This window comes from Dermacentor andersoni, chromosome 4 (assembly GCF_023375885.2).
Source record: "Dermacentor andersoni chromosome 4, qqDerAnde1_hic_scaffold, whole genome shotgun sequence".
Lineage (NCBI taxonomy): Eukaryota > Metazoa > Arthropoda > Arachnida > Ixodida > Ixodidae > Dermacentor > Dermacentor andersoni.
The window spans coordinates 130,588,261-130,607,177 of NC_092817.1; the positions used below are offsets into that span (position 1 = coordinate 130,588,261).

General features: G+C 46.0%; 1 protein-coding gene and 1 pseudogene across 1 annotated transcript in view; both read left to right on the forward strand.

Annotated features, from left to right (window-relative positions):
* LOC126537811 (uncharacterized) overlaps window positions 1-11,987 on the forward strand; it is a 156,371-nt gene extending 144,384 nt beyond the window's left edge. Inside the window, exons 3-4 of the mRNA XM_050184898.2 lie at window positions 4,304-4,438; window positions 8,848-11,987. Of these exons, the coding sequence (XP_050040855.1) occupies window positions 4,304-4,438; window positions 8,848-9,070 (358 nt within the window). The 3' untranslated portion in view covers window positions 9,071-11,987. The remainder of the gene's footprint in view (window positions 1-4,303; window positions 4,439-8,847) is intronic.
* Window positions 11,988-14,411: 2,424 nt separating this feature from the next.
* LOC140217243 (uncharacterized) lies at window positions 14,412-16,429 on the forward strand (annotated as a pseudogene).
* The last annotated feature ends 2,488 nt before the right edge of the window (window positions 16,430-18,917 follow it).

An 18,917-nucleotide genomic window follows, 5' to 3' on the forward strand; every position in this document is an offset into this window, starting at 1 on the left:
TGGAGGGCGCTTTTGTACCAGCAATTGAGTACAACGAACTGTTTACATCATTCACTTGGTGGCGTAGGCAGACGTCTAGTGAAGTCTCCGTTGCGTTGGTGTTATCCTTAATAGATTCACTGTCATTCTTATATCGTTATTTTTTTTTCAGTGTTATAATTTACTCCTCTTGATTGTGCTGCAAACATAAAAGGATAAAAATAGCCGACATAATTTTCACATCAATCTCTTCGCAGCAACGCATGAATAACAAAACAGGCCAGCACAGCCTTACTCGCTAGATTTGGTCAAAGCATTCTGCATGCACGAGCAGCCAGATACGGTGCGGGTGTTTCTCGCGTCGACAGGATTCTGATAGCGCGCACCTTGCTAAAGCTGACAGCATATGTGCGGCTGTATAGTTGCGTCCTTGCGTAGTGATGACATCAAATGCCTCAACTCTACCACCCTGCCGATACCGAATAACTCGAGTGCTATAGACGAAGCCCATGGGCTTACTAAATATACGTAGCTACAAAAGTTCATGACAGTGTTATTGCGTAGTCAGTGAGCGATTACCGCTCTGTGCATTGTTGCCTTTGCTCGTTTGTGCAATGCAAAGGCTTCAAAGCCAGTGTGATTGGTTGTTCATAAATAAGCATTACAACAGCTAAACATACTACAAAAATTCAGCAGCTTTAGGTACCCAATGTTCAATATGTTCATGAGGCACGCCGTCGTAGGGTGGGGGGGGGGAGGGGGGGCACTCCGGATTAATTTTGACCAGCTGGGGCTGTTTAACGCGCCCCCGTATCCATGTACACGGGAATTTATGAATTTAGCCCCTACGAATATGCTGCCACCGCGTTCGGCATGGAGCCCGTCGTCACGCGCGCAGCAGCGTCGCCTTAGTTACTGGGCTAACGCACAGCCAGTAGTAGAACAGGTAACACAGCAGCCATGCGATTACCGGCGTATCACGCACGCTATGAACAGTGAAGCGCAAACACGGTAGTGCAGGCAAGCTGGCGAAATGGTTGGGCCCCGTTTTATGCGACAGCAGTGCATTATCGAGCTCCTCCCCGTTGGGCGAAATAACCAGTTCGTGAGCAAGCGGTGCAAACCCACCGGCGGTGCCGTTAGCAGTCATGGGTAAGGGCCCAGCTGTTGCGCTTTCGGGCAGGGCGCCAAAAGCAGGCAGCCGGGGGTCGTAAACGATTCGCATCGGCACACGCCCGTCGATGCCACTGCAAGGCTAAGTGCGTGGTCATTAAGCCAGGCTGCTCTATTTCGTTACATCGTGCGCCGCGCTCACCAGCTGAGCAGATGACTGCGCAGCCGCTCAGGGACCAACAGAGGTCTCGCCTGCCGCCGCCACCTTTCAGCGATAGTGGCGCCGGCACTGCCACTGTGACGCAAGTTACGACCTCATGAAAGAAAGAGGCGATGCATTTCTGCGATATGGCGTGACACGACCTCTCATTGGTACGAGAGGCGGAATACGCTGGCAACCTGTCACCTGAGGCGTCTTATTTTCATTGTGTGTAGAGGTGTTATATAGGGATTACGATGAATAGGGCAGTATAATGGACTCTCTTGGGCGAGGGAGTCATGGCTGAGCTGCGACGCCTGTATCCGGGCGTGTTCCTGTCCCATTTGGTGAAACGACGTGGCTTTCCGTGTCAGCCGTCTGCGTGGAGCATCGGGTTTCAAGGACAATAAGGGAATTACGTTCGATCAACTCCCAACATGCGTGTTCAAACATTCAGTACATATATTTTTACGCGCGTTTTTCTGTAAAAAGATGAACGCGGCCACCCGATGAAGAAGAACTGGCCACCTGGCCAGAGCCTGCCAGCTGCTATGTGATCGCTTTGGCATTTTATGGTGTGCTTTCTCTATACTGCATCTGATATAATTAACTATCACTGAACGAAGGAAAGGGACGCGCAGAGCGGAGATAATGAACTTATTCTACTCCAAAGCTGTTGCGTTTCGTGCTTCGTGAATACTTCGAACGGGGCTATGCCCACGTTGTCTCTGAGATCGGTCGGCCTCGAGTGATGTCTGAGACGAAATGAATAGGATTGATCGAAAAAAAAAATCCTGCCTCCATACCACCCCAGATACTTCGCCTCAGCGTTGTCCCAAAGCTTTTACGATTTGAATAATCCGGTGCTGTAAGCTGCAGATAAAAAGCACGAAAGTGTGTTGTCTCTTATAAGCAAAGGGAACTCCTCAGTAGAGTCTCTTAATGTACCGCGGCTTTTGTTGGAGTTTAAAGCATCGCCTTGATTCACGACACAAGGCAAAGGGAGCGAATCTGGTTATGGGCTTGCATCAAATGGTTAGGGTTTTGTCGGCTCTTTGTCATTTTCTTCATCAGCGAATAGTAAATGACGCTCAGCAAAAAGCCGTAAACAACGGAGAACTTGACTCTTTCATGAGTAGAGGATTGTAGAGCGTGGAAACGTTAAACAGATGGGATTGAACAAGCGCTGACACACAGCTTCTAAATCTTTGCTGGCTCTGCTGTCTGAGAGCGGCTGATACGGCCAGCTTTGAAAGGCTGTGAAAGGCTTTGAAAGGCATCAGAAACCGACCAGAAAAAAAAACACATCGCGGAATTATCGCCATAATGAAGCCCCTATACGTCATACAGGCACCTACCTGTTTCTGCAACCACGCTATTTACGGAACGAGTTCGCAAGCAACGAGTTCGATGCTCCATCGGATGTGCATTACTGGCTGAGATTATTTAGTTTCGCAGTCAGTGTGAATGTGCACTTATCTGGTGCTAATAAAGGCTAATAAATTGGTACCTCAGGTCGACCTCCCTGCGTTTCCCAAGTTCTCCTCTCTCTACCTACACCCAAATAGACTGCACGCAGCCATATTATCCTCTTCTGACAAAGATTCATTTTTTTTTTCTCAGTATGAAAAAGAAATTGTCACACCCGGAAAATTCAAGCATTCTTGATATAGCTTGAACGGGAGCGACGATCACGGATGATCGCTTGCGATGCATTCCTGAGCGATCACGGATGCGTTTGTTACCAAATGCATCCATCACAATGTATTTCGATAACAATATGCGCACTTTCTTCTCGCCACTGAAGAAACTGGCATAGGTAAAAAAGTTTCATCGCAGAGAGGCATAAATTCGCGCCTACTCACTTACCTACTGAGAAGATCTGGCAGGTTTCTCCAAAATGTATGCATTGTTATTCCCAGTGGTCTAGTATACTCGCATGTATGGGCACAGCGCGTCCACCATAGTGAAGATTCCACACTTGTGGCTTCCAGTCTGTGTAGCAGGTTTCTCTACAAGAGCTCCGCGCCACTCTTTATTCTTGCCTTCGTTCTTAGCAAGTGCCGACGTGCCTGATGCCTTCAGGAGCACTAGAACGTTGAATGAAATTCTTCCCTTTGTTCTCACACCTCATTCCCTCTCGTTCCTCAAAGAGGCTGCGCTGTTTTGATCACATTGACTACCTAATGAAGTTTGGTACGCGCAAGAAAGACCTCTATGAATAATTTCCGCTCATCTGGCATAAATGACGACACTATATGACATACGAATGCTGGGCCTTTCTTTTTTCCTCCTTGACCAATAATTACTTCTGGGTTATTTGAGACATCATTCGTAAAGATACTGCGCCCAGCTACAATTGTCACTTGAAAAGTGCGGCGGCTGCGTGCGCTCTCAATTTGTTCTCTTTAAGCGTGAAATCATTTGGTGTGCACAGAGGTGTGTTACATTGAAGCGAAGCATTATTCTCCTCTCGCGGGGGCTTGGTATGTGAGCAAGTAAGTAAGTAAGCAAGTAAGTAAGCAAGTAAGTTCCTCGCCAAATAGACGACTGAGCGTTGACCGACAAAGTTGTGCCAGTAGGCGCATTTCTGTTGTGCGTGGGCGAGGAATAACTCGCAGCATTGCCTCCTGTGGACATAATGTCCACTCATAAGTATCGCTGTCTCTCGCTCTCAATATATATATATATATATATATATATATATATATATATATATATATATTATTACTATTGTTAAAGATCTTCCGCTAGTATCATATATCACTTTCGTCATGGTTACACAGAACGCTAACGCCTGCATGGGTGACGAGGCCATGGCGCTTGCCATATCGCGGTCACCTCACTAACTCAATAAAGCTTCGCATGATATAGATTCTACCATTGCCCTGCAGCTGCCTGTCTTGTGCTCTGCGTACGTCGGCTGCATTTTGTCGGAAGTTGTTTGTGGGTCCCGGAGCAACACTTTTAACGTGTTGTGTATGTGTGTTTTTTTTATCTGTCACCCCACAGTCGTGACCGGCGCAGCGGCATCTCTGACCAGCGGCTGGCCGAACTCGAGACCCTGGCTGGGCTCAAGTCCCTGCGGCACCGGCTCAAGGGCATCAAGTTCCCAGTTGCCTACGGACTCGTCGATCCCAACCAAATGTAAATGCCTGCATTGCTGCTTAACGTACATTTTATCTTCAACTCTATCTCTCTGTATTTCCCGCTCTAGTTTGCCTTTCTTTTCTCACTTTGTTACGCTTCCCTGTATTATGACGAAAGAAAAGAAGGCACCGACCACAAAAGGTTTAGTAAAGTTCATGTTTTCGGTCCGCACGAGAGCCTTGTTCACAAATGAACTCATTTGTGGACAAGGCGCCCGTGTGGTAGCCGACAGGTAACTTTACTAATTGCTTTGTGGTCGGTCTGTTGTATAATTTCCCCGTATTCAATTTCGATCCGACGTGATTCCGTCCCAGTCTCGATTTCATTGCTGTCATTTGCGTTCAGAGGAACATTTACACTTTCAGTTGTTCTTTGTTACCGAATAAAGTATGTGCATTCTTCACCCTTTATTTACGAGAGCTGCCTACAGAGAAGATACCCGAAAAAGAAATTTTCTTGCTGAGTTGCAATGTTGAGTACGAAGTTCATGGCTAAATGTATTCACCCAGCACTGAATGACAGGCAGCAAGCGCCATTTGTTGGTTTAGAGCAGCAACACTACACGAGGAAGAAGTTTGGCACTTGACTCACTGTATTACGAAAGTAAGGTCAGAGGAGACAGGCCGATGCAAGATATCCAGATGGAGTGCTCTCACATATGTGATGTGAAGCGAATGAAATGTACAGCTATGGTTCACATATGATGAGAGCTCTCTATACAAATTGAAAACTAAGCCTTCGGTGGCTTGGGAAGCCCCCTTCCAGTTTCCTGCCTGAGGTTTTCCCCTTATTTCTGAGACAATTTTCGCAATTTTTTTCTTGTTTTTGATTATGCCTATTCTTGATGTGTTTTGCACATTTAGATATAAAATAAACGTCTTTCCTTGGGTATATATATGCCTCGTCATTAAATGGTTGATGAACTGAGTGCGCTCACACGGGGAAATGGTAATTAGAAGAATGCTTTTTGCGTAAAAACGTTGCCTCATAGGGCTGAGTTTACCCGCTACTCAAGGTAGCCATCAGCGTTTAAGAAAGATGACCACCGGGGCGATATGCGGTTGTTCCGTAGGGCGCTTCATTTTACAGAAGCGACGAAAATGCCCTGCCTGGGACTTTCCCTCTAATATATATATATATATATATATGATAACGCAAAAGAAAAAAAAATGCAGACACCTTGTAAAACTTATGCATTCAGGCACGACCACGGTGTGTAAAATGGGCACCATTTGAAACTGTGAAAATCGGATATACAACCTTGTCGTGCTATACAGAATGCGAGAGCGTAGCACTGATGAACGCCGAAAACCGATTACCCTTGTGCAACTTCATGAATGGCATGTAAAGACAATACAGCGTCAGTGAGCAGTTTTGCGAATACTTATCAGATGGCACTAGGCGCGTTCCCGAAGCCCTGAGATGATAATGGTGGACAGCTGAATCTACATCCTACTCTTCCCATTTTTGCATGTTCTCACTACATCTGATTTCATCTGTGCACTGCACCCCTCAACCTGTGTCACCAATGTAGTATCCCTAGTTTATAACATCGGTAATTTATTTTAAAACGAAATAATAATTCTTTTTTTTTTCAGCTGTGAAGCTTCCTTAACGAGAAAACCATGTAGCCTTTTCGGTAGCTTCCTGCTGCTCTCTGTTGAAGGACACCTTTTGCCTTTATTAAGTGTTTCGGCACTTTGGGGTTTTCTAAAACCGTCCTGGCGTACAAACGTTTGGGAGTGTTTCCTGTTTCTCTCGAAGCTCAATATACGTGTTAACAGATGAAGAGCTATCACTAAAGGTGATGTGAATAGGACTATGAACAGCTTAACTAACTGCGCAAGTTCACAATGAAAGCAACTCACCACAAGTATTGCATCCTAGGGCAAGCCGACTATTTTTTAGGAAGGCAAAGTAATTATCCAGTGCTTGTTCATGGCTCTGAACGTACAGTAAGGTTAGCACTCGAAAGAAACACTGACAATTAGTATCCCACCAAGGATTACAGCTAAAGGTCATATGAAGGCTTGCAGAACATCAAAAGACTTGCTGGATGCCCTCTTTGCGCATACTTGGTATAGTTAGTAAGAGAGCGCACACGCACGCACACACACAAAAGAAAAGCAGTGGACAGTGTAGAAATTGGCCCTGTAAATTCTTTATTTCATAACGCCACCACCAAACAGTCGTACCTAGAACGGGAATGAGCATCTTACTTATAAAAGAATGCAAAAGCATTATGTCAGCATGCCTGTACGCGCTTGCCTTTTCCGATGAAGTTTAATAAAAGCTGCCGTCTCATTCATTTGCTTACCAGTTGGGTGTTCTTTTCGAAGTTTGTCCCCATTGTACAGTCGCGAGCGAGTCACAAGTCTGCCGACGCCATAAAAAATTTTTTTTTTTCAACCCAGCCTAGGCATGGGTGCTAAAATTGGTAAAGCCTGTGTGTGCCTGTTCGACCAACGACATGCATTAAGAAAATTTCACGTTGCGAGGCTGTGCCACAAGAAATTTTAAATTCTCGACGATGCCTTCGAGTTAGCTTTCGACTACAGCGTGTGTACGAAGTCGACATTTCCAAATTCTCTGAGATTTTCAGGTTTTGCCTCAGTGCCGCTGCTAAATTCCCTGAGTGACACAGAACTTTGTCTTGAGACAAAACGGGCTCACACAATTCGCCCTATGCTGTCACTATTTAGTAAACACTGTTAAAAATAAAAAAAAAGACTTCATCCAGTTTGAACCGTAAGCAGTAGTGTTTATTTTATTCAAAAAGCAAGCAGAAAGGATGTGTTAGTAAAATATACGGCGAATAAAATATCTTGGAAAAATAACGGTAAATCCAACTGCGGATCGAGTCGAACATTCTCGAATATGAATAAAAATTACATACGCAGAGAAGCAAATATTTTCGAATATGAGGTATTCCTATCAACTGATAGCAAGCTCATCGGTATCAGGCCCGAACTTTGCCACAAGTGAGATTCTCTCTCAACGGCTGCTCAGTCAACCTCAACTGTCCCGACATACTCTTAGCCCGAACACAACACCTCAGTGTTGCATTTCGCTACTTTAAAGAGTTTATATTGGCTTAAATGACGGACAGCTTGCATCTTGGCATCAGCTAACACTTTTCTTTTTGAGCTCAAGCTCCTTCAAAGAAGCGGTGGCGCTCTTCCTTTCCCGTTCGTTCCTCAGTGCGTAGGTCCTTTCTGTTTTTTTTTCCTTCTTCCGCCGCACGTTTCCCCCGGGACCATTTGAACCATCCTCTTGGTCAATTGTACTGTCAGCGTCAGATTTTTTGTATCGCCTAAGGGCTGAAAACACATCCTAAAAATGGAGCAGTTAGAAAAAAATGAATGCATGCTTTTACTGCCTTTAAGTGTTCAGTTGACCATAGGCACATATTAAAAAGCTCTTAAGGCATGCCAGTACACTCCTTGGGCATGTAACAGAAGATGGCGGCCGCAAACGTGTATAATTAAGGAATACACACTGTGTCTCGTGACAAATGCCCCTTCCCGCACTTGTTATGCTTCACCGCAATAGTTCTGCGTAGGTTCCAGCGCCCAACATTTGTGTACTAAGGCGAAGCTGACTTTCTGAAACCGGCCTTATGTCACGCGTTGTGCTAGCCGAACTTCGAAGCCAATCGTGAGGACCTCAAAGGCGGAATCGCTACCATTGTTGACAGCGGCGAATTCTTTTTTTTTTCAAAACGCGGCACTGAACGGCAATAAGCTTAATAGCAAACGTCGCAGCAGGTATGCCTAGCGTTGCCGCAATGGTGGCTATGGCTGCCAGCGGATCTGCGTATGAGAGCGCCGGTTACAGACGGCGATGTAATAAAAAAGGCTGTGGTGGTGGCTTTAATTAATACCGTTTCGGACCAGTGGCGACGGCAAAAAAGAAACGGTAAATCGGACGGCGAAGGGTTCTTGCTTCTGAAATTTGAGACGTTCTCACACATTGGCTCTATAGGGGCACGTGGTGGTGCAGCGAAGCCGTCTGAATCATTGGGCGTTCAGAAAATCGATCGTTAACACACATTACACTGGCAGGTCCTCCAGCTGACGACACGGTGTCAAAGACGATTCGTTAGAATTCCTCTCTGTTATTCGAGCCAGCATTACCGCGACTCTCGTCCCATTTCAATAAAATTGCAGCAAATTTTCCCTCATGGCAGCACCAATTCCCTGAGTTTTCCCTGAGTATTTCCAGATTATTCAATAACCCTGAGCATTGCTATTTTTCCCGGCTGATTACCCAGTGCACAGCATACGTATACGGTATACATACACTGCGCATTGGGCAACTGTAGTGGGGTCTTCAGCTTGGAGGGACATAGAACTGTTGTTCACAAGTGACGTCAGCGCTCGTCCTTTTCTCCGTTGTATGCGCAGTGGCAAGAGGAAGCGTTCCTTCGACTCCCTGGAAGAGTCCCAGCAGGCGCAGCAGCCGTCCCAGCGCGGTGGCCAATCGGGTGCCACCGACACTTCTTCCTCGTCGTCCCTCTACCAAAACCTTGTAGACGACGCGGCGCTCGAGGACTACCTGACCGGACTGCCCACGCCCGACGTGACGGCGCCAAGGATCCGGTCGCCAGGCCAGCTCATCAGGATATAGAACGGCTTCCTTCTTTTCTCGATCTCGCCCATCCTTTAAGACACCCACCTCGACGCATTTGTTCAGTACTCGCTGTAAGACGAAAATGCCCCCGATTCGTCCATAGCCCTCGTACGCTATTCGTTCAGGTGGTGGTGCTGGCGTTTACGCATCACAGTGGCTATTAAGTGAAGTGCAGAATCTATGTAAAAAAAAAAAGCAACGTTCACTGCTGAAAAGCCAGAAAAAAAAAGAACACTGAGTTGTTTTCCTTATGTGGAAAAAAAATAAGACGAGGAAAATCAACGATACAGCCTTACTCCGCAAGCATATGTTGTAGTTGTCGAAATAACGAATAAAAAATAAAATAATAATAAAAAAAGACGAGTGCAGTTCTAGCGAGAGCCGGAGGTGACGATGACCAATGAAAATAACATGGGTGAAAGGTTAGCAAACAATGAAACCTGGATATCGCAAGCAATGAGGGACTGCCGCGCTCAACACTTTTCCTCAGACGAAACAGTCCACCACGCTTCTTACAGTGCTTTCTGTGCACGATGCACTCGCAGCGTCCCATGTTTCCCTCTTTCTCTATTTTTACCACTGCTGTGCTGAGGCTTCTCCTTTCTTTGGTTCCTTAACAATATGTTGCTTTAAAAGACATGTGTGACGCTTTATTGTGAGCGCCTTGGCAATTGCCGACGATGTGCCCAACACCGACTGTTTGGAGTGATGATAAATTGTTATGGCGCCAATGCATCGACAACCAACGCCATGAGAAGTGTACTACAGGTGCGTAAAGAAAAAGGCACAAAATATATTTCTTAGTTTACGAGTACGAAACTGGTAGAAGTGCTTTCAGATGAAGTTGAAACGCTTGTGCACACTGATTCCACGTAGAAATTGGGCTGTTTTACGATTCTTGTGAACGGAGAATGGGTTGAATGAAACGCAATTTCACACGACTATTCGTTCGTGGTTTTTACGGCGTAGATACCATGTTGTCTCGTGGCTTTTGGAGAAAGAGGTTTAAAGACGTCTTGGGGCATGTTGAGGTTGCCAGAAGATATCACACGCATTTCCTTATATTCCACCTATGGCATGGCAAACGCTCCAGTCTTGGTTGGCTACAAAGGCAGAGTCAGCTGTCATTGGCTTGTAAGAGAATATAGATATTACGTTCACGAGCACATTAGTCTTGGTAAATTGAACAGGCTGGAGTGGCTAACCACAATAATATATCGCTGATGCTTTGAATAAATGAGTAAATGCTGGAGGTTTTCCCGTGAGGAACAGCGGAGGTGTTTCTCATACAGCAGCAGGGTAAATAATTAGTGAATAGACGCGTAATTAAGCTTTCTAACGTCACGTACCGAATAAAGCAATAAGCTAAAGCACTTGCCGCCGAGCGCAAATCAAAACTTTTGCAAATGCCACCCGTTAACATGTGTGAAACGGTGCGCAATGTAAAAACAAAAATAGTTAATCCTCCTTCTCTATTTTACCCGACACGTTTTCTACATCTTAATTCGCCGGAGTTAGAATTCTAAAGCGTTCAGTGTTGTCGGCTTCTAAACATTTCACCAGAGCTTCCCACAGAGCGTTCCAATCTGAAATTGTGCGGATGTGTGTCTCCGTATTATAGAACGTTCTCTTTACATTACGAAAAATATTTATAATAACCCCGCATACATGTTGTAGCCGAAACGTGAACGTCCTTAATACAGCTATAGGACGCTCGTTTTCAGGGGATCATAACCGCTCCTGAAGGTATAAGGTGCGCAGATCGGCCAATCCTGGCTGCAAGGGGGTACACTCAAGAGAATCGGCTAGAACGTTGTCCAACCTCATTTATTAATACTCCGTCATGATGTTTCTTGAAAATAAATTTGCTTTGTGCACTTGGCAAGCGCTTTGGCAAGGGCCGGACAAGGCTGAGCACATACTTGCAGAAGATGGGAAATCATCGGTGCTCGTTCATTGAGAAAAACATCTGACACGAGGCCTGCGAATGCGGACTTAATGCTAATAAGAGGCATCCTAAATAATGCGTGCAGGAATTACAACGAACGCAGCTAGCGCGGGCACATCGTCGGCACGGGGCAAAACTGCAGATTGCATCGCTGCGTCTTCTTGCTTTCTTTACGATTGCTTCCAGTTAGCCCTCAACCGTGGGCTCGTGCTTTCTTATCAGGGCGGCTACGCGCGATGAACAAAAAAAAAAAAAGAAGCAAACAAATGGGGCACGCTTCTTAACGCTTACAAACCCGCAGTGCGATGTTTGTCAGACTGTCGTCGGCTATGATTGAATAATTTATGCCGATGCGTTACACGTCAACGTTTCTGTCTCAGACGACTGTGCACCTATACGTGCGATGAGTGGCTTGAACATATGCTTTCCATTAAACCTCCCCGCCGCGAATCCTCAGTCGACTGTCATTGGGTCTTTTGTGAGAGATGCTTATGATGATGTCATTGTGTTATGCTCTACATTGTGATGTCTTGAGATTATATTTATTGAAGATGTGTTGCGCAGATTGCGTGGATGTTGTGGAGCTGTTCATTTTGGAATTACCCGGGAATACCCTTTTAGCAGCTACGAGTTTCAATTGGTCACGTCAGCGCGCGACGTCGGAGATGACGGTACGATATTCGTTGTCGCTAGAAAATTCATTTCACTTCACCCAGCTAAGTGTTCTGTCCGATGTACTTATTCGCTTGGCTCCCATTATGCTATTTATGAAATAAAAAGAATGATTTCATTGTATTATATACATTGCTTTACCCTTTCAGTACTGTTGTTTCTGTAGAGTGCCGCTCTCCTTTTCTGTCCTGCGCTGCATTTTGTAAATATAGGCGCCTTTAGAGAGTTCTACTCAGTGTTTGTGCCGGTTAGGATCAGTGTTGCCAGAATAAAATGTACTGTTCGTCTGTTGAAGCAGAAGTCTCAGTCTATCTTTTCTTCCATGCCTCTGTTTTAACAATATTCCTAACTCAAAGAGGAACGAGTCCACATTCGCACACGCAACAGTGACTAAGTGAATTCACGGTAAAGTTGCGGACGCCAGATATTCCTAGACGTCATGCTAAAGCGCGTGATTGATTTACAGTGATGCTGTCAGCGTTGCCGGTTAAGGTGTAAACCAAGGCAACAGAATGCAGCTCCATCAATTTCAAAGCGAAACTTTCTTTAACCAAAGAAAGATACTTTAACCGAAGAAAGTTTCGCTTTGAAGTTGATGGAACTGCAGCCTGTTGCCTTGGGTTTACACGTTAACCGGCAACGCCGACAGCCGTGAGCGTAAATCAATCACGCGCTTTAGTAGGATACGCGTGATTCGCGGATATGGCGCGGCTTCCTGGCTTTGGGATCGGCCATCTAGCCGGACATATATGTGGATATATATATATATAGAAATATAATTTCAAAGCACTCGTGAAGTGGCTTTCATAACCCTTGTACCCTGACCTCTGTGTTGCGCAAGAAAAAAATATTACTTGCTGCATAATACTCGACCAATTAATTTCGGCTGGCGGGCATCTATAAGGAACACCAATTTCTTAAGCAGTGGTGAAATATACATATGCCAGATTTTTTGGTGGAAGACATATTTTATTTAGCCATTCTGAATGTGGCATGGTGTGTACCCGTTGTTGCACAATTCTTCAGGATATGAGCATGTCTCACTGCAATTCCAACATGAACCTCCCCCTCCCCTCCCTTAACCAAGCTCCAATAAACCAAACTAAACCCGTCTTTATATAGCCCGAAATAGCTAACACCAGTCAGTATAGCTTAGCTTCATATAGATTCCGCCATGTCAGATTCCGCCATGTCCATTGGATGAGCATTTATTGGCATGCATTATGTACACATATATGAACTTCTGGCCGACAGCCAGGCTGGCGATTCCAGTAGGTGTGATGAAACCATTGAGCTCCTGTTACATGTATATCGTCCATTACCATCTTGTCGCTATATTTTTAAGAATATTTCGTTGATTCTCCACTCCTTGTACAACCTTACAAAAATCTTCAGTTCTACTTTCTCTTGAGTAAATTGAATATGTTTTGAAAGAGAATTGAACATCACGCATGACATTTACAAAGCTATAAGTCTTTCGTAAAATAATTTTTGTTGCATCTTGTTGCTTTCTTTATGGCCAGCTTGGCAGCCCTAACAAAATGGCTTTGTCGTCATAAAATTTAGCTGGCAAGATTTTGCTGTGAGGGCTTCCCTTCTCTTCAGCGTCAACTTAACGCAATGATTACCATTCCGGGCATTTTCTTGCGTTATAATAATGTTATTCCTAAAATTGAAAAAAAAAGGAAGCGAAAGACTGGGAGAAGCAATTGTAATACCCGTCAGAAAAATTGTCTGGACGTTTACTTGAAAACCGCGTGATAAAGGGAACTGAGTAAACATTTTTACACGGTTCTTTGGATTTGCACCTTCCCATCACCTTCTGCCTGTCTGCCCCGAAAGTAACAGTACACTTAGGTGGAGAAACGTTATAAAGCTTTCTCAACGGTTAGGATTCGGGAAATTTGCATATTCAGGGTGCTTACATATCACCGGCATGCGTTTTTTTTTTTTTTGCACGTTTCCTTTTAGAAGCGCAGCGCGAATTCACAGGCTCTATTTGACTTAAGCAAAGTGAATGTTCCTTTTTTTTTGTTGTTTCGCTACCGAAGCTCATTGATTTTCCTGTCGAGCTTTAAACGAATTGCTTCAAGGCTTACAAGCTGAATTTGGTCTCTCCCTTTTCTGTGACGACGTTCATGGAAAGCTGGTGAATACGGCATTACAGCGCCAAAAAACGCGTTCTTTCAGTTTCGTACCCTGCACCTATAACATACTTTGTATTTTCTGGGTAGACAAGCCTGAAACAGGAAGGGGCAACGCTTTTACGCAGAGCAACTACCATTGCAGGGATGTAAAAAAGTGGCATTTTCATGAGCCTTAGAATCAATAGAACAAAAAACACTTTCATGTGGGTTCATCAAGTTTCTCTTCTCTCTGTGACGTCATCCTGAAACGCACTGTGTGTGCCTGTGCCACAGACACGCGCTGAGATAAGCGCTATGCTTTAATTTCCTATGACCAATTCTCACACAAGTCATGTGACCATTCTGGCTGTATATATTTTTATGAAGGAACAATAAAGGGGGGGGGGATCATTCTTGATCATGAGACGACGAGCGTCTGTCTGACTGTCTGACATGGTGTCAGAAGTGGCTATGCCAAAGGTGACTACCATGTAGCTCTGGTAGCGCTGCAACAGCCCGTCAACAAGCGAACGAGCGCCTGCTTCCCCAAGAGCTAGTCCTCCCGGTGACAATCGTCACGCAACGCTTCAGCATGGCGGGGCTCAAGCCTCCTAGGCCCTTCGACTTCCAGAATGCTGCGGAGTGGCCCGCCTGGATGGACGAATTCGACGACTACAGATTCGCATCCGGACTACATCAGAAGCTAGACGAAGTACAAGTAAGGACTCTTCTCTATACAATGGTCAGCAAGTCACGGGAGGTTCTTCGGTCGCTAAACGACAAAGACGAAGAAATGAAGGAGTTCAACCTCGTAAAGTCAAAATTTAAGGGCTATTTCGTCCATACCAACAACTCAAGGCACGAGAGTGCTCGCTTTAATCTACGCCGCCAACAGCTGGAAGAGTAGATCAGTTTGCAGCCGAGCTGAACAGGCTAGCAGACAGATGCGAGTTCAAAGAAATGAAGGAACGCCTAATAAGAGACCGCTTCGTAGTACGACTACGAGACCAGCTACTCTCGGAAGAAGTACAGATGGATCCCAATCTCACGCTGAGCACTGCTTTGGCAAAAGCGCGTACAAGCGAAACGGTAAAGAAACAGCCAGCCGAGCTAAAAGTGCAAGAGGGCACGATCCCAGAAGTTTGCCTCGCCGCAGTATATGCCGAGAAAATCCCTGGAAAGAGGAAAAAGTTTGCACGCGATCAGAAGCCAGCTTATCGTGAAAAGTTCTGCAATTTCAGCGCCGGACCATTTCATCCGAGAAGCAGTTGTCCAGCGAAACGAGAAACATGCAGGTTTTGCCGAAAGTTGGGCCACTTCGAAAAGGCGTGCCGAAAAAAGAGGCAAACAGACGGTCATCTTGGCGACATTGCCGTGCCTGACAAATTTGTTGGCATGGTCGAGCAATCTGAGAACCCACCATTTGAACGCTTCGTCACGGTACTGATAAACGACCATAAGCATGAAAGTAGATACGGGAGCGAAAGTGACAGTCGTCGGGGAAAATTTTCCTTTACTTCCGCGTCCTCTGGACAAAGGAGGTGATATTAAAGGACCGAACAATGCAAGCATCCGTACGATCGGAAAGTTTGACGCTGAAGCAGCTTGGAAAGGCAACTGTTCGAAGCAGACCATTTACGTCGTGCACAACTTGCGCACACCCTTGTTGGGACCAGCAGCTATCAAAGCCCTAGGAATCGATCGCTTCCTAGATGACTTGGAAACTGCTGACGACATCGTAAGCAGGTGTCCTCACATATTCCAAGGCACGGGTTCCGTATCTGGAGAACATACCATACGTCTCGTGCCGAATGCAGCCCCGTACGCCCTGCCTGCACCCAGACGGATTCCTATTCCCATGAAGGAAAATGTCAAGCAATAACTGGACAGGCTAGAACGAGAAGGAATGGTACAAAAGGTCGAAGAACCGACAGAATGGTGCGCTCCTATTGTACCCGTAATGAAGCCGTTTGGAGCAGTAATGATATGCGTCGACTTGACTCAACTGAACCAATTTGTCAGACGGGAGCGTCATCAGCTACCAACGGTAGAACCAGTTATGGGAAGCTTCCAGGAAGCCAAGGTCTTTTCTAAACTGGACGAGAATTCTGTATTCTACCGGATAAAGCTTTCCGAAGAGTGTCAAAATCTCACCACTTTAATTACGCCGTATGAGCGGTACTGCTACCGCAGGTTGCATTTCGGGACCACATCCGCACCAGAAATTTTTCAATGTTCTCTCAGGTCGTCGAAGGCCTAGACGGTGTACTGAACTACATGGATGACATTCTGTTGTACGGCACGAACAAAGTGGAACATGACAACCGCCTTCGTAACGTGCTCGACCGATTGGGACAAACAGGAGTAACCCTTAATAGGGAAAAATGTTTCGCTGTTGAGCAAGTAGCATTCCTGCGCATCATCCTTGACGCCAATGGTGTGCGCCCAGATCCTGAGAAGATTAGAGCAATCAAGGAGTTGCCTCGACCCCAGAACGTCGCTGAGGTTTGTTATTTATTAGGCATGATGAACCACCTCGCATGGTTTCTTCCTGATGCTGCGTCTACATTTGCGCCTCTGCACAGCCTCCTCAACAAAGGCAACGAGTAGTGTTGGGGAATTCAACAAGAGGAAGATTTTGTGAAGATCAAGACTACTCTCAGCTCGAACAGATGCCTGACAAGGTACAACCCCATGTACTCGACAATAGTTTCGGCGGACGTGTCTTCGCAAGGACTTGTCGCCGCACTACACCAGGATCAGATATCTGGCGAAAGACGTCCAGTAGCATATGCCTCGAGATCGCTCACGGAAACAGAGCAGAGGTATTCACAAATCGAAAAAGAAGTGTTGGCTTTGACCTGGGTAGCAGAACGCTTCGACGAATTTCTGAGGGGCCTCAAGTTTTTACTTGAGACAGACCACAAGCTCCTCCTTCTGCTACTGGGTCGCGATCCTCTCGATTCTCTTCCACCAAGAATCCATAGGTTCATAATGCATCTTATGCGGTACTCGTTCACGCTCACATAAGTCCCGCGTAAAACCATCGCTACAGCGGACCCTCTTTCTCGAGCCAGAGTGATGAACACGGGACTGTCTATCGGGGAACTGTCGGAAGCTGACGTCTCAGCTCACGTGAATGGAGTAGTCCGACATGAGCTCTCAATGACATGCTCGACTGCATACGCTCAGAGCAGGCAACGGACCCCGACTGCGCATCGTTGCTCGAAGCTTGCATGCAAGGTTGGCCCGCAAAAGACCGGCTACCGCAAGCTCTCAAACCGTTCTGGATGCATCGCGGTAACATCACGGTTTGCAAGCAATTGCTTCTAAAGGACTCCAGACTAGTAATAACCAGAGCTCTGCGGAAAGAAATGCTTCAGAGAATCCACGAAGGGCATCAAGGCATTGTCCGCTGCCACGCAAACGCTAAGTAATCATTCTGGTGGCCAGGAATTAGCCAGGAAATTGCAACAACCGTAGCCAACTGTCAAGCTTGTGCCGCAGAGCGCACTCAATTTTCCGAACCGATGATCCCATCTGAAGCAACGGAGCTTCCATGGGAGAAAATCCGAATTGATTTATTTGAGATGAAAGGAACTGTATATCTTGTTGTTGTCAACTACCACACCAGGTATCATGAGCTGGAGCTACTGTATCACGGAACATCCTCACAGGTGGTCATCCAGCATCTGAAAAGCATTTTAGCCAGGCACGGGATCCCCAAAATGGTAATATCAGCCAATGGCCCACAGTTCATCTCATTTGCTTTCATTGATTTTGCAAGAAAATACGGCTTCAAGCATGTCACAACGAGCCCCCGTTACCGACAAGCTAACGAGTAAGCTGAGCGCATGATAGGGGCTCTCAAAAGACTACTGAAGAAAGCGCCGGACCCCTACGTTGCATTGCTGAATTATAGAAACACACCGGGCCCATACAGCTATAGTCCAGCGCAACTGCTAATGAGCCGCCGCTTACGCTCACGAGCGCCATGCATGCCATCCGTGTTAAAACCGCGAGTGGTAACCGTTTCTTGGAAAAAGCCGGACGCAAAATGCAGACAGAAACAAAAGACGTATTTTGACCGACGTCATGCTGCGAGACCTCTTCCCAGTTTATCCTCAGGCAACCAAGAATGGCTGAGAGACAGATGCGCCGAGGGCACAGTCCTTCATCCTACCTCAACACCAAGATCCTACTGGGTCCAGACTGCAGGGAAGACCGTACGCAGAAACAGACGCACTCTGTTCCTGCTCCGAAACGGAGGAGAAACCAGTCCCGTCGTGGCCGAACACAGCCTCAACAAAGCAGCCTGCCAATGGACACGACCGACAACGAGGACATCGCGGCTAAGCAATCGTCCGACACCAAAGAGACCCTTCCACCGGACGAAACTTCGAGACCAGAGCGAAGAACGACGCGATATGGGCGCGTCGTACGAGCGGCGAAAAGACTCGGCATTGATGACTGATTTGTAGAGTGTTTTCCTTTCTTGGTAGGCACACAGTGCTTGTAAAACGGGGAAGATGTGACGTGATCCTCATACGCACTGTGTGTGCCTGTGCAACACACACGCGCTGAGATAAGCGCTATGCTTTTATTTCCTTTGACCAGTTCTCACACAAGTCATGTGACCATTCTGACTGTATATATTTTTATGACGGATCATTCTTGGTCATGAGACGACGAGCGTCTGTCTGTCTGACAAGAGTGATAACTCGGAAAAGAGTGGACAATGCTCACCAAACACTTCAAAGAAGAATAAAGCAATTGGTTGCTTGAATAAATGAGTTCTTTCTGGAAATAAGTGTATAAATAAGGAAAAAAAATATACAAATGAGGTTGGAATGCGGGCGCTAATGGTGTATTCGACAAGTTCTTTCACTTCTTCACTGCTGTGCTAACAGTTTCGTTTAAAGGTTCATTGAAGCTACGCTGCAGAAATAAACGCCTTCTAGTAGGTACAAATATTTGTTATCGCCCCTGGCACCACTTTATGCCAGCAGCGAAGTTCACTGCCTTCTTAGAACCCTCCGTAGCGCTTCCGGGACTCTCTGAAGCGACGAGTTGTATCTCCTATGTAGGGGGGACAACA